The 15283-nt window shown below is 38.1% G+C and overlaps 1 protein-coding gene across 1 annotated transcript in view; it reads right to left on the bottom strand.

Annotated features, from left to right (window-relative positions):
* The window catches only part of FHIP1A (FHF complex subunit HOOK interacting protein 1A), an 84033-nt gene extending 71818 nt beyond the window's left edge, over nt 1-12215 (bottom strand). Inside the window, exons 1-2 of the mRNA XM_069493211.1 lie at nt 12069-12215; nt 781-1407 (exon numbers count right to left, since the gene is read on the bottom strand). Coding sequence (XP_069349312.1) covers nt 781-1407; nt 12069-12173 — 732 coding nt within the window. The 5' untranslated portion in view covers nt 12174-12215. The remainder of the gene's footprint in view (nt 1-780; nt 1408-12068) is intronic.
* Between the last annotated feature and the right edge of the window lie 3068 nt (nt 12216-15283).

Below are 15283 nucleotides of genomic sequence, written 5' to 3'. Positions count from 1 at the left end.
CTACTGAAGGCCATCTTGGCTGCTTCCAAGTTTTGGCAATTATGAACATAGCTGCTATAAACAACCATGTGTGGGCTTTCGTGTGGACGTAAGTTTTCAACTCCTTTGAATAAATACCAAAGAGAGCAATTGCTAGATCACATAGTAAAACTATGTTTAGTTTTGTAAGAAACTGCCAAACTGAATTCCAAAGTGGCTGTAGAATTTTGCATTCCCACCAGCAACGAATGAGAGTTCCTGTTGCTCCATATCCTTGCCAGTATTTGATGTTGTCAGTGTGACCTCTGCACACTAAATGCCTGCTGAACCTCCCCGCCACCTAATGTCCCTGTGACCACCAAACACACTACAGCTAATGGTCATTATCTTGCTGAGAGACAAATTAATTTGTGAAACCAGCCGTGAGGGGTCTTACTGCATGCCATGATTCGTTGGAACAAAATCGATCCGGAAAGCTAAGGATTTAGAAAGTACAGGTTTTACCAATCTCTCAGGATATGCTCTTAGAAAAACTAAAATCATTCCTAATGCAATAATAATGAACCAAGAAATGGTAACACATATCGCTTCCTCTGTCAGCTGTCATTGAGCTGACACTGCTTAGCCAAATAGCATCTCAACTTAGATCCCTCTGCTCCCTCCAAAAGGTTTCTTCTAAACACCTTTCCATAGAAGGTGCCAGGCACAACTTTCTGAAAAAAGGGAATAAAAAAGTATTTATCATTAGCACAGAAGAGGAAAAGGGAGTGGGTGGAAAACATGCTGAGGAGAGGAACTTACTGGACAAAAGTAGGTGTTCTCCACGATGTGATGCGCCACCATGCTATTCTCGGCTGAGAGGGACATGATGAACAGCAAAGCATCCCGAGCTTGCTGGCCCACTGTCCCCTCTCGGTGAATGAAGGGAATCAGAAGGGAGAAGATGAGGAAGTTGGCGGCCCCTTGGTCCTCACTAGTGTGGAAGAAGAGTTCCAGGATGGATGGATCTTTGGCAAGGATGGAACAGAGCTGATTGAGTAGGACAACCAGCTTCCCCTCCACAACAGGGGTAGTCGTTCCTGAACAAGAGCTTAGCAACATCATCAGAGGCTTCAGAATGGGCTTGTGGTGCAAAAGAGGCTGGTGTGACTGGGTGACCAACATCTCATACATCTTTAGCTGCTCAATTTTAGTCTCATCAGTAAATTCCCTTCTCAAGCTCCAAAGGAAGAGTTTCTCCATGATGTTCTCAGAGACCACAAATTCCAGAATTGGCCCCATGGCAGCATCCTTGGCTTGCTCTTCAATCAGTAAAAAGAGCATGTGTTCTACATAATTCTGCACAGCACTGGCCTCATCTGGAGGGATAGACCCATATTTTGCCTGGGTGTTTTTCAAGGGGTCATGCTTCTCCAAGATTTTCACAACCTGTAACCAAATCAAACATCTGTCATCCATCTGATGTTTACCATAATTACAAAAACACACCACTATCGACTTTACTAAATCTTCACCAAAAATACAGGAGCCATTGCCCACATGATATATGTGAGCATTGTGTGTATGTGTGTGTCTCTCTCTTGAGTATAAAATGAAACGGTTAAACTACAGAAAGAGGAAGTTGGAAGATGTTCAATTACAATAGTTACAAATGCTAGCAACTTAAATATCAAAGAAAATAGTATAGTTATGTAAATTAAGCTACATGCATTCCTTGAACTATTTATTATGAAGATTATTGAGCAACATGAAAAATTGTAAGTGATATGTTAGATGAAAAAGTAAGCTACTTGTATATGTGAGATCCGTAATTATCAACTGTCAGACACAAGTACATGAAAAAAAGACTCAAAAGAAACATGCAAAAGTAATCATCATTTTTGTGTTCAATGTGATGACTTCTTAAATTTTTTCTAGACTGCCAATAATATAATATTGTTTTTAAATTTTAAAATGCATTAAATAAGCAAAAGGACACCTGACTACCTGTGTTCTCCTAAAAATAGAGTTGGCTTTGGGGATTTCAGCACAGGAACACGGCTACTCATATGCCCTTGACAGAACAATATTCTTCCCTCCCCTATTTGGTTGGGCACCCTCTTCAACCAAGCTTGTAGCAATAGAAAAGAGAAAAGGAAACTGATGAACAAGAGACATATAACTAGCAGAATCAACCCCAACATATACTGAAATTTAAAAATGAAAGGTTGGAATGCTGTGTTTCTTTAAACTAAAAAATATTCTGATATAGCCAATTATATCAGAAAAGTCTGGAGTAATGAAAAAGTTTTGGGAACAGTTGTAATGATTGTGAATATAGTTAATGCCATTGAATTATACACTTAAAAATGGTTAAGATGGCCTATTTTGTTACATATACTTTCCCACAAAAAAACCAATTAATAATAAAAAATAAATAAATCCCTAAATAGGTCATGTCACGGCCCTGGTCTGTTTCTCTCCCTTTCCACTGCTGGCATTTGAATGCTTCTCTGCCCACGGATACTTACTTTGACTTTGGGACCTGGAAATTAAAACAATTTTATATCCCAACTTCCATTTAACTTTATGATTTAGACTTTCTACAATTCCCAATTTACTCCCTTTAAATTTTATACAAATAATTTTTAATCAACCAAACATTTTATCAATTATTTTATCTTTCTTCCTTGTTGCCTTTCTGAATTGCATGGAATATGTGTGTCTTTTGCAGTACCCTCCTGGTCCAGTTCTATGATGTGCTGTTGCATGTTCTGTGCAAGTATTTAGGTCACGGAATTTTGGCAAGTCATTAGGGAAGCTGGCAAATGTACAATGCTACGTCAGCATGCAGGAGCAATGAGGAAAAGGTTTGTTTCTCAGGAAAAGGTCTAAGTTTCTCCGCTGCCAGAATCAGGACAAAAAAAAAAAAAAAAAACCCTTTGTAGACCAGACAAGTACATCCTCACAGAACAAATGGATTCCCACAGAATCTACAATCTCCATCAACTTCCATTATAAATTTGATAATGCCGTATCACAAAGAAAAAAATCACCCCAACATTCTTGAGTTGACATTTTTAATGAGGAAAACCTTTGGTTTGCAGCTACCCAGGAGGGGCATGGTCTACAGACTGGTGGCCACACTGAAGCCATCTAGATATTCTCTTCCCCTTTGCTGCACACCTGACTCCAAAGTGTGCCCATTATCCTACAACCTCCACCAAGCCCTCCAGAATTCTTCGCAGGCCTGACAACCTCGCTGGCAGAAGAAACACTGGGACGGGGCCCTCCACCTTTCCTTTTGCTCTGGGCTTTGACCACACCTCATAGAGTGCAGTCACAATACTACATACACGGGTCCAAAAGGCGCCTCCACCTCAACACCACATGTTCTCCAGCCCCAAGAGTCCTTAACTTCAAGGCTCCACATTCTGAAGAACAAATTAGGTACACGCTTTATCAGTTCTATAATTTCAAAGTCCACATATTGAGCTTACTTATGAGAGCTATCTTTACAGCTAGGCCTTGGGGTAAAAATGTAATTGTACTTTTCATGTGTGCTCAGGCCATCTAAACTGTCTTAAAACTGGGACTATGCTTCATACATTGATAGTGGCATGGCAAATTAGCTTGATCTTTCCGGAAAACAATCTGTCAATATGTAACAGAAGCTATAAAATTGTTACTGCCCTTTGACTTGTTAATCTGACTTTCAGGCAAATGTCCCAAGGCAATGATCCAAAAATGATTTTTAAAAAAGTTCATACTAATGACATCTTCCAATAATGAAAGATAAAAATGCTATTGACCCAAATAGTCAAGAATAAGAGAATTATAATCAAAATATGCTATATTAACATACAATAGTTTTTACAAATAAACAGTACGTGAATTATATCATTACACGCAAATGTATGCATGAAATAATTTAAGTAAAAAAGCAAATATATTGACAGATGTATGATTAAAAGTGAGTCTAAAGAGACGTTAATGAGATTTTAAGGTTAATTAGGTCTTCTTTCCTGTAAGTTGATCTACTTTCATAATACAAATAAAAATAAAGGTAGACAAAGTAATTTTGTACTAATGTTTAAAAAAGGGACCAAAACATTATGTTAAAAACAATTATTAAAAATCTTCTAATTCTCAGAAATTCCTAAGCAATGTAAATTTATAAATATGCACATGTATATTCATACTATATACGTGCATGTAAATATTTATTACATATATAAATGTGTATGTGTAATGTACAGCAAAACTCTTTACATGATCACAAATTACATTTTTCTCATTAACCTTCATTTATATTATAATTTATTATATTATATTATTTATTCCAGTGCATTCCTTTCCAAAGGAAAGGAAGGTTTTATGCTATGAAAAACCTCAAAAAGAGAACTGAGATTTTTACACAGAATGCAAACTGTTTAGCAGCTTTTAAACTGAAGCACTTTACCCTTTTTATATTAATAGTTGCTCCTTTATACTGCCTTCTGAGTTAATGGACAGAGACACAGCAGACACATTAAGCCCCCTTTACTCATTCCCAGCCCTGGCCGGGTGGTTTTACTGCCTGGAAGATGGGTGTGTTACAACCAAGGGTTATGAGTCATGGAATACACAATGCTCAGCAAAGTGCTGATTATGCTTCTATTGCCACTTGTCCTTAACCTCTCTTCTTAAGTGTCAGGACCTTCCCAGGCTACCTCCTACTCCCTTCCAGGCAGACACACCCATTACCTGCTTTTACAAGTGGGCTCTGGGACCCACCCCTGGGACTGGTCCCTACCCTGGCAGGGAGTGCCTAAGAAGCTTCTTGGCTAGAGCACAACTTGCACCGAAATGCCAAAGAAGTTCTATTCAGATGTCCCAGGTTTGCAACCCAAATGGTGTCATGGTTCTTTCAGTTTCTGCAGACTGATTTCTGATGTGACCTAGATTCTTCTTTATTTTTTCCTTTTGTGCCCTCTTCTCACACCATTCCCATCAAACTCTAATATTCCCGAGTTCCCATCCACTTAGCAACTCTGACCTTCCAGGCCTGTGGATGCCATGATTCCATAATACAGTGGCTTCCTCAGTCCTGGCCTATTTCTGTGATTATCTACTGTCTTATACTCTCAACCTTGCCTCAAGCACCCAGCCCCAGCTTTTTCTCAGCTATATACTCTCAGGCTCAGAGATTCAGTTCAAGGGAAAAACATAATTAATTAATGGGGTGGGAGGGGTCCCAACAGGTAAGAGAAAGAAAGCAAGTAAAATATGCTTTCCAAATATTTCCATTACAAAACAAGTTCAATTTGCTAGGCAGAAAGTATCATTTAATAAACTAATCAACACCTGATAAAGCCCACACTCAATTAAACAAACCAGTTGAGATCAGAAATAGCCACTTGAATGTTTTGCTGATCATAGCTAAGCATTTGCTGATCTACAAATTTTAACAAATACAGGCCTATATATACACATGCAAATCGTGAGCATGAATCACATGTAGATCTACACGTAAATTACCACAATTCTAAAAAGAAACACAAAAAAATCAACAATTTGAACAATGGTGTTCAAATAATCATCAAATCAATATAGCTAAATTTAATCTAATTTCAAAGCCACTTGACCTACAAATATGAGGATTATTGGTGCTAAATAAGATTAACAAATAGCACATTTTTTTCATTAAGTACTATCAGATACTCTCATCCTTATCTGAAAGGATGGCCCCTATCAGTCAATGACAATCAGCCTGAATTTCAAATAGTTGCAAATTCTAAATAGGAAGCTTTCAGAATGAAAGGTCTACGTAAATCACATAATTGTACTTTGAGCTAAACAACAATTACCCTTCATGACAAACATGTTTCTGTGTCAAGAAATTAGCTTCAATTCCACTTAATATTGTTCTGTGTCTTTTATACACACATCAATAGATGGTAATTTTTGCTACTTTGGTTAAAACCTAGTTATTTCAAGAAAGTCATGAGTAAAATCCATATTTCCAAATCCTTTGGAATGCTAATTTAAAATGGCATTGTGGAAAAAACCCAGTTACTAAGCAACATTTTCCATCACATAGAACGGCAGGATTGAGCTGTCATAAGCCAAATTCCACTTAATGTACCAAATAACTACAGAAATGTTAAGTTTCCATCCAGTCCTTGTTCATTACTTAACAGCTGTGTCTTTCAATTTGAGGTATTCCTTGCACACCTATCTCCACAGGGAGACCTTTACCAAGTCATTTATTTTTATCTTAAGATAACAGCTTTATAATAGGTGTGCACTTGCACCAGTTGTTTAATGTCAGCTCCAGTCCTAAGCTCTGGAGACTTGTCTAAATCTTGGATAAAACAAGATAAAGCAGGAGCTATGGAAAGGACTTAGGAGTAATAATCTAACGTACTAATATTCCAAAGAACACTAATTTCAAACTGATCACCAAGCACACAGTAGGAAAACTGCCAACATTTCAACATGCTCAGCCACGTTAGAGTCTAATAGAAGCATAAGTTAATTACTCAGCTCTCTATCTGAAGAAGCATAGCACTTGTTCACTTTACTGTCTACTGACAAGTTTAGGGCTACTTGTAAGGCCAGGAAGAGAGATACAAACTTTTTAAGTGTTAACAAATATCAATTAACTAAGATATTCAGAAAATTAACCAGTGTTCTCTAATACCTCCCACCTTTTCATCTCTCAAAGGCCCATCTTAATTTGTCTCTGTCAGTGAGTCTATTACAAGGTGCAGACCAAAAGAGTGAAGATGAACAGAGCAAGGGAATGAGATTCAAATACGGTATACATGTCAAATCCATGCAGAGATGCTCGGCAGTTCTTTAACAGAGTCAGGCTACTTGGAGCTCTACACAAGATACTATACCTAAAGTACATTATCTGTTTCTCATTATTGTGGGAGGGCATTTGACTTAAACAATCTAGATTGTTCTGTGTTTTCCCATCTCCATCCCCTCCGAGATAAAAGAAGTTACTAAACCCATTGGCTTTTCCTCATCCATCATCATTACCCTACTGGAGCTCTGACATTTTCTTAGTCTAAAAAATTGTAAAGCAGTTTATTTTTGGAGGCCAAGAGTGGTTAGCAACAGCTCTGGGTTATTAACAACTAACTAGAAACAAAGACAGGATTGGGCATTTCCAATCTATTTTTTTTTTTTCTTTAAGAGACAGTCTCACTCTGTCACCCAGGCTGGAGTGTAGTGGCACAATTATAGATTGCTGTGACCTTGAACTCCTGGGCGATCCTCCCACCTCAGCCTCCCGAGTAGCTAGGATTATAGGTGCAATGCACTATGCCTGGCTAATTTTTTAAAATTTTTTTAGAGATGAGGTCTCACTATGTTTCCCAGGCTGGTCTCAAACTCTTGGCCTCAAGTGATCCTCCTGCCTCAGCCTCCCAAAGCACTGGGATTACAAGCATGAGCTACTGCGCTCAGCTCAATTTATTTTTTTCAAACCTACCTCCTTTGTTCTCCTGGCTCTAAGAGCAGACACCATTTAGAATTCAATGCTTAAAAGGAACAGATAGAGAATAGAGCAAGGTCTACAAGGCTTCACAAAGTACAACTGTGGCATTAAAAATAACTAGTATAGGGGATTTAATTCACATAGCAGTATACTTGAATAGTTTATAACCTGGTGGACAAATGCTTCTTACGATTTTTGTCCTCTCTTCCATTCAGGAAAAGCAAAGACACAAAGGCAAAAGAAAAAAAGAACAGTCTACTAGATAATAAACTGTTCTTAGAGACTACTATAAAAATTAAACACGTATAGATACTCTTCCAAATCATTGAATGCAAGTCTAAAGATCTTACTGGTAGCAAATTACACAATGTTTTAAAGTCAGTGTATGTTCAAAGCTGTTTTCTAAGTTGCCTAGGTCATCTAAAGTTGTATTTCATATTGCCTGCCTTTCAGTTCAACAGTTTAATGACCATCTACAATATCCTACACTCTACTTGGGGCACTGGAGACATAGATAAATTACAAATGCCTCTGATCTTGAGGAGCTTATAATGAAGTTGGGAAGAAGATACTATATATGTAATTTTAGGTAGTTGGGCCAGGCACAGTAGCACGGGCCTATAGTCCCAGCTACTCAGGAGGCTGAGGTGTGAGGGACACTAGGGCCCAGGAGTTTGAGGCTATAGTGTGTGATGATCAAGCCTGTGAACAGCCACTGCCTTCCAGCCTGGGCAACATAGTAAGACCCTGTCTCTAAAGAAGTAATATTAATAATTATATAAAAAGGTGTTTGGTGGAACAGTGAAAGAACACTCAAGGTGATATTCAAGCATGAGAGAAGGCGGGGAAGGTTTCCTAAAGGAAATGATGCCCTAAATGAGGCCTGTAAAAGGAGAGGCGTTTAACCAGGGGGAGGGATATTTCAGGCTGAAAGAAGAGCAAGTGCCTAAGGCACAGAGGCATGAAACAGTATAATGGGCACTGCCTAGGGCAGGGGGCAACTCCGCATTTCTGGAGACTAAATGAGAGGCAGGGGGTAACAGAAGCCAGGACAGAAAGAATGCTACGTGCTGTCCCTGGCCTGTAGGTGGCCAGATACCACTGAAAGGTCCAACTAGAGGAAAGACCCAGACAGATCTGGGTTTTAGATTCACTGCTCTAGCAACTTAAGGAGCAAGATAGCATCTCAGAAAGCAAGAGGAAGTACAGGCCAGGGGCTACTTCCTGTAGCCTGGATTCAATAGTGTCATTGTTAGGAATGCAACTCTTCTTGAATGTCTATTCTAGAACTATTCTGGGAATGTCATGAGATCACTGGACCCAGGGAACAGCTGGGAAACTCAAGAGCACCACTGGGCCGTTTAAGGTCTCTCCCCTGGCAACCCTCCGAATCACAGACTGATTGGATGATGGCTGGTTGTATAACTAGCTGCCCCTGACAGACTATAAGGTATAAGTGGACAAGTAGATATCCTTCTCTATCAATGTTTACTTTTTAACTATGGTTCTGGAATAGCAGCTACTAATAAATAGTAAAAAAGAACCTGTCAAATATATATTAATTATGTTGAATTTATACATAAGTATCCTAACAAACAGAAGAATTCAGGACACCACAGGCTTTGTCTTTATTTTTCCTAATTTAACATATACAAAAGCATTGTACCAGGCAAGTAACAGGATACCACACTAAAAATGTTGTTGGCCAGCTCTGTCTATACCTCATTTCTTACCAGCCTTACAGGTTTTCTTGGGTTGCCTCGGGGGAGCCCAGAGGTTGCCGTCACAGTAGTCATAGGAGTTTATATCAGACTTCAGCTCATTTCCCAACCCTCTGCAACTGCTCTTCATCCACCCCCAGCTTCAACAACTCACAGCAAAGAGCTAATGTATGAAACTCCAAAACAGTGAAAAAACAGCACTCATCTTTATCAACTGAAGTTCCCATTCCTTACCTCACACTTGGCCCCACTTCTCTGCCTTACACTGATAGTTTTTGCCTCACCCTCCTTTTTTTTTTACTATCCAAAAAAGCCAAAATTGGGAGCATTTGTTCCCAATATCCTTTCTCTAAAATGTTCTCTTCCTCTCTGTCATCAAAACCTTCTTTTTCCATAGCCAAACTAGCAAAATCTCACTTTCTCCTTTTTTCAGGCCATTTCCAGCCATAATCGTCCCTTCTCTTGCCTTAATTACTGTAATCATTGTTTTCTTGACTTAATTACTATAATCACTGTTATTCGTTTTACAATAATGCATCATCATCTAAATGAGCTTATACAGTCTTTAAAAGCCCAGACCAAGGCTTACACATCTTAAGTCCCACCTGTGACACCTAAACTGACATTCCAGAAATGTAGGCTCAGTAAATCTCAGTTGAACAATAACAACTTTAACACTGACAAAAATTTCTTCAACCAGTGTTTTCATTCATAAAAGTAACAGAAAGGCCCTCAAGGGCCTCTGTAGACAGAGACTAAGGGCATTCTCCAGATTCATTCAAAAGGAAAAGTCACCCTAAAAAGTTAAAAGAAAAAACCTGCCCAAAGTTAAAGACATGGGTGAGCCAACAATAAGACCAAGAATGTCCCCACTTTACAAAAGGAAATGTTTAACAACTGAACACCATTCCCTCTGACAAAGTAATCCTTTCTTCAACTCAATAGGAGGGTACTATGTATCTGTACTATGCATCAGATAACCGAAAATGTCTGATAATGCTGAAGTCATTCATATTGGTAATAGAAATGAATAATATGATTCTGGGACCAATATTTACTCTTTCAACAATGTGAAAAAGTACTGACACACCCCTGAATTAGGACATTCTAACAGCACTCCCACAGCTTTGGAGAATGCTTGTCTGGGACAGAATCTGATAGGGCAGATGATTCACATATAATCAAGAAACTGATGATAAACATGTCTTTGGGAAGTGTTACAGAACACTAAATGGATCACATCACAGCTATCCCAGCAGAAATGATTGTAATCAAAGGTATTATACACAAACAAATAAACAAAATGGGGCCGGGAGCGAAGATTGCATATTAGAATGATAGACATCATCAGGCAAATGAAATCACTGGAGCTGAAAATGTTCTCAATTCAAAACACCTGATTATGTACTAACAGTAAAAAAAAAAAAAAAAAAAAGCACAAATAATTAAATTAATAAACATACATGTGCCAATACACAAATATGTTATTTATATTGTAAACACAAAATAGAAATTTTCAAAAGATAAAGACAGAAATAGGCCTTCTAAAATACTCTTTCCACACCCAATGGACTACTGGGCTCGTCCCTTAGTGGGGTTTGCCACCCCACTTTAGTGCCACTGCTTTAAAATACTTACACAAGTGCAAAGCCAAAGATAATTACTCTAATTATCTAGAAAGCTCCTAAATTATTTAATACTTTCTTCCCTTTACCAAAGCTGATGTACACTTAATGTCCATAGCAAACCCATGAAAATTCTAACAGTAAAAAGTCAGAGAATGGGAAATGCACAAAAAATCTTGGCAGCTTTACGTTGGGTAGTGACAAGAAGCTACAAAGTATAAATGACCCTGAAGCAGAATTGATTTTATTCATTTTTGATCTAAACTGTGTCCCCAATAATTGCTGTGATTTACAAGCTTAGTGCTTTAACCCATTTGCTATTTCCAGCCACAGGAAGGAACTGGGCAGTCATTTAAAAGCTGTCACATAAATAGCCACTTACCAGCTCACCTGGGGAGTGCATGTTGGATAAGTAGCAAAAAATGCCAATTTCGTTTATTTTACTACTTGTAAACTCCCTGAGGAAAGGGGTGGGCTGGTAAATTTCTAAACATCCAACCCTTAATTATCCACACAAGCAGATCAGAGTTATAGAAGTCAAGATAAATAATCAAAAAAAAATTATAATCAGCTTTGTAATGAAGAAGGCATACATATTCAGGTATAGTTAAGCATCTTCTTTGCTTAAATTACATAAGAACCACCAGCACAAGAATGGTAGACTGCAGAGGTCAAATACATGGGCTCCAGAGCCAAGGGACCAAGGTCTAAGTTCTGGCTTGGTAACTCACAAGTTGTATAACCTTAAGCAAGTTATTAAACCTCTGTAATTTTCTATTCCCTCATCTGTAAAATGAGAAAGCTAATACTAGCTACCTTATAGGTTTGTGGAGAAGATTAAATGATATGAGGTATTTGAAGTACTCAACACATATTTGGTAAATGTTTAATAAATGTGTATTTTAGTATTATTAGAGTTTAAGAACTGGATGAAAATCAGCAGGGAAGAGAGAAAGAGAGAGGATGTAATTATGGTCAAGTATACTGCGAAGTGATGTTAAAAGTCACTTTAAGGAATAGCTGCTGTTCTAAAAATATCTGAGGAACATGCATGTTCCCTAATTGCTTTTATGAAAACCATGGTTTTCAACCAGATACCTATTCTAGGAAAGCAAGAAGAGAAAGTTACTTTCCTTCCTATCTAAAAGGGCTTCCCTCCCTATGTTTCTGGAAACCTAGTTACCTATCACAGAGGCAGGAAACCCCAGTTCAGTGTGATGGAGGCCCCTTGGGCTACCAAGACCAGCAGAGAAAGGGAAACTCATACATTACCTGTGCCCAGTGGTTTTTAAATACAATCATGCATGTTTCTGGGTCAACTCCTTGCAGGCTCACAGCCTGCTGGAGTTTGCTTTCTGTCGAAACCGATGACATCATAAACCTTCACAAATCAATGCTTCTAAGTCATATTTCATTAAAATTTGGTAAGCAGTCACTAACTTTCAAGTATCATATTAGAAACATAACTTCTTCACGTTTCATTGTCACCTTCCAAAACCTGTAATGACAATAACAAAAAATGGATCTCATTATGTTCATATATTAAATAGGAAACTATGAAATTTAAATCAAAGACATTTTCAAAGTCCAAACACAGGGGAAAAAAATCTACAAAACAGATGTTTATATTCAGTCTAAAGGCTTTCCTATTTTCTTCCACCTTGGTACAACAAATATACAAAGTAATGATGCTACCCTAAACTACATGCATAAATTAAACAATTCTGGGGTTTCTTCTCTCTACTGTAACCACAACCCCCAAATTACTATTCTAAATCACTCAATTCTCGTTTCTATAATCAGGCAAGAAACTATGATACCAATTTTATAGAATTTAAAAACATCTAGTAACAGGAAAACCGTAAGTTAATAGCAACAGAAATAAATGGCCAGAGGCAACTTGGGGGAATTATAAACCAGCACCTAGATTCCTTGATCTAATATGATTGAATATTTTCTTTTAAATCATTGACTGTCATGATGGAATTGAAAGCATTCTTAGTCAGTTTTTGGCTATAAACCAGGTTAAGGTTTCTACCTTTTCTGAAAAATAACAGAATTCCAAGTAACCTTGACAAATCAGAGATAGAAATGATCTACCAGAAACAAGATAGTGCTTATCAGGTGTGATACAAGGTAGCACACTTACAAATGAAAAATGAATTATGTGGCTAAAATATGAGAAAATCTTGACTACAACAAAGCTGGTAGGGGAAAAAAGATATTGAGGTCATAGAGTGTACAGTGAATATGATCCAGCTATGTGGTACTCTCTGACAAATGTAGTAAGATATTATCTCACCAGTTTGATCAGCCCACAAAAGGACTGGGTATAGGTCAAAATATTATTTTTTTAGTATAAAGATTAGAAAGAGCTCAGAGAAAAGTAATTACAATTATCAGAGCCCTGGAAAACAAAATCCATTAAAAAAGTTTGCAGACTTATATTACCGAAAGAAAAAAATGGGGAGGGGGACATATTTTCAACTGAGTAGGATGAAGGGTATTACAAGGAGAACACTGATCAACTGTTCCTCTCTACAAACAATAAAATGTGAGAAAGGGGCAGCCGCTTTGACTTAGGGATTAAGTTCTTTGTGGGGAGCAGAATTAAACACTGGAAAATAGTTAAGGAATACAAAAAACTAATAATTCTGTTAGTGGGGAAGAGAGACTATTCAACATTAAAAAAATCTTTAAAAAGATTTTTAGGACTTAAGAACAGAAAACTTGTAAGAATAATTCTGCAGAAAGAAACATTTTTTTAAGGAGAATGAAGGAAGGTTAAGGTATGTAGAAAGGATGGCCTGTTATAGGAAGGACTACACAAATCACATACTTCAGGGAAACATCCTATATATATCTTCTATAACTGTGTTTTATTATTACAATTGAATTCCCCAGACTAAATCCAAAATAATACAAGTTTGTTGTTTTCAACAGACATTATCCACGGCCAACCATGGCCCTTTGCCACTAAGAAGCAAATTTTAGAGGGTTCATCTGGTGTTTTAAAAATCAGAAGTGGCCGCCACACACATGCAGGGTATGCATTCTCCTGTCCCCACAGTCCCTGCCATTCCCCATGACCTACTGCCAGTCTCCTCACCTCATTCAGGTTACCTGCTAGCCCTTATAAACATTTATATTTACCGCCCTGTTCTAAGTGGTAAGAGATAAAGCCCTATTGGGAATCAACTTCTTCCTTATCCTGTACACTCTATAGGCCTTTTATTCAGATGATATAGTGTTAATAATGAGAAAAATCAAAGTGCTTTTGGTTTATCTCAGAGGTTGAAACACTACAAAACTCCTCCAGATTCCTTCCAGCTCCAGGATTCTAAGACTCTTCTTGAAAAGTATTATAGGAACAAACATATTATACATTATGCCAATTGCATCTAAATAAAAAATAGACACATATGCTCTCTAAGATCCTGTAAGTTAGTCCTCGGAGGGAATTTACATGCAACCTTTTCAGAGATGCAAGAATGCAGTACAGACAAGATAAATATCTTAGCCAATGTCATGAACCTGCAAGTTAGTTTTGATGGAAACAGAATGTAAGTTTCTGCATTCCTGGCCCAGTGCTCGTTCTAGGAAACTATATTCTCCTTTCTGCTGGTTATAATGCCTATTCTCTTAAGGAATCTGTATCTTCCCTAACAAAAGTGCATCTCATTTGGTTCATGCTTATCCAATCATACTTTGGAGACAGATGTCTAAAGAATCAAAATGTGTCTTGAATGCACAAACTATAACGTAAAGAAAACTAGGGAGAGAATGGAGGAGATAGACAAGTCAGATAAGGTAAGTGTGAGGAGCGAAAAACTATGCCAGAAGATCCTAACACACCCAGACACCAAAAAGTTGGATATTTCCCTTCTCTCTCTCTCGTTCCCAAGTTAGATATTAAAACACTGACATGTCCCCAGGGCAATATAAAACTGAAAAAGGTAGCTCCATATCTATAAGACATTTATAAGGACATATATCCTCAAGCACCAAGGTTTTCAATACGTTGTCTGCATTTTCTTGTTATCAACCTTTACTTTTTTTCTTTTTTGCAGCCATTCCAAGCTAATTTTCAGATCACAGCTAAAAGTCCCAAGTGAAGAAAGAACAGAGGACAAAATGAAGCAGAAGCTGTAAGCAGGTAAAGGGGCTGCAGGCACTAGGATGTGTGTCTGTGTTACGACTATGGCATTATCGGACATTTCCCCTTTCTTGCCCTCTGTTCTCTTCAGTCTAAGGTATGTGCAGCTGGAAATGTTTAGAGTGAAGCTTGCCACTCTTGGCACACATCCAAGCCTGTTCGTCCCATAAACACGTACATCAACTTGAATTTCATGCCTAAGAAAGAGCTCTACACCTGCGATCCCCAACCCCCGGGCTTTGGCCAGGTACCGTCTGTGGCCTGATAAGAAAACAGGGCCACCCATCACGGCCTTAGCTCTGCCTCCTGCCCCCACCCCACCTCCATCCAT

The sequence above is a fragment of the Eulemur rufifrons genome, chromosome 18 (assembly GCF_041146395.1).
Source record: "Eulemur rufifrons isolate Redbay chromosome 18, OSU_ERuf_1, whole genome shotgun sequence".
Classification (NCBI taxonomy): domain Eukaryota; kingdom Metazoa; phylum Chordata; class Mammalia; order Primates; family Lemuridae; genus Eulemur; species Eulemur rufifrons.
This window is presented reverse-complemented; position numbering and strand designations above follow the sequence as displayed.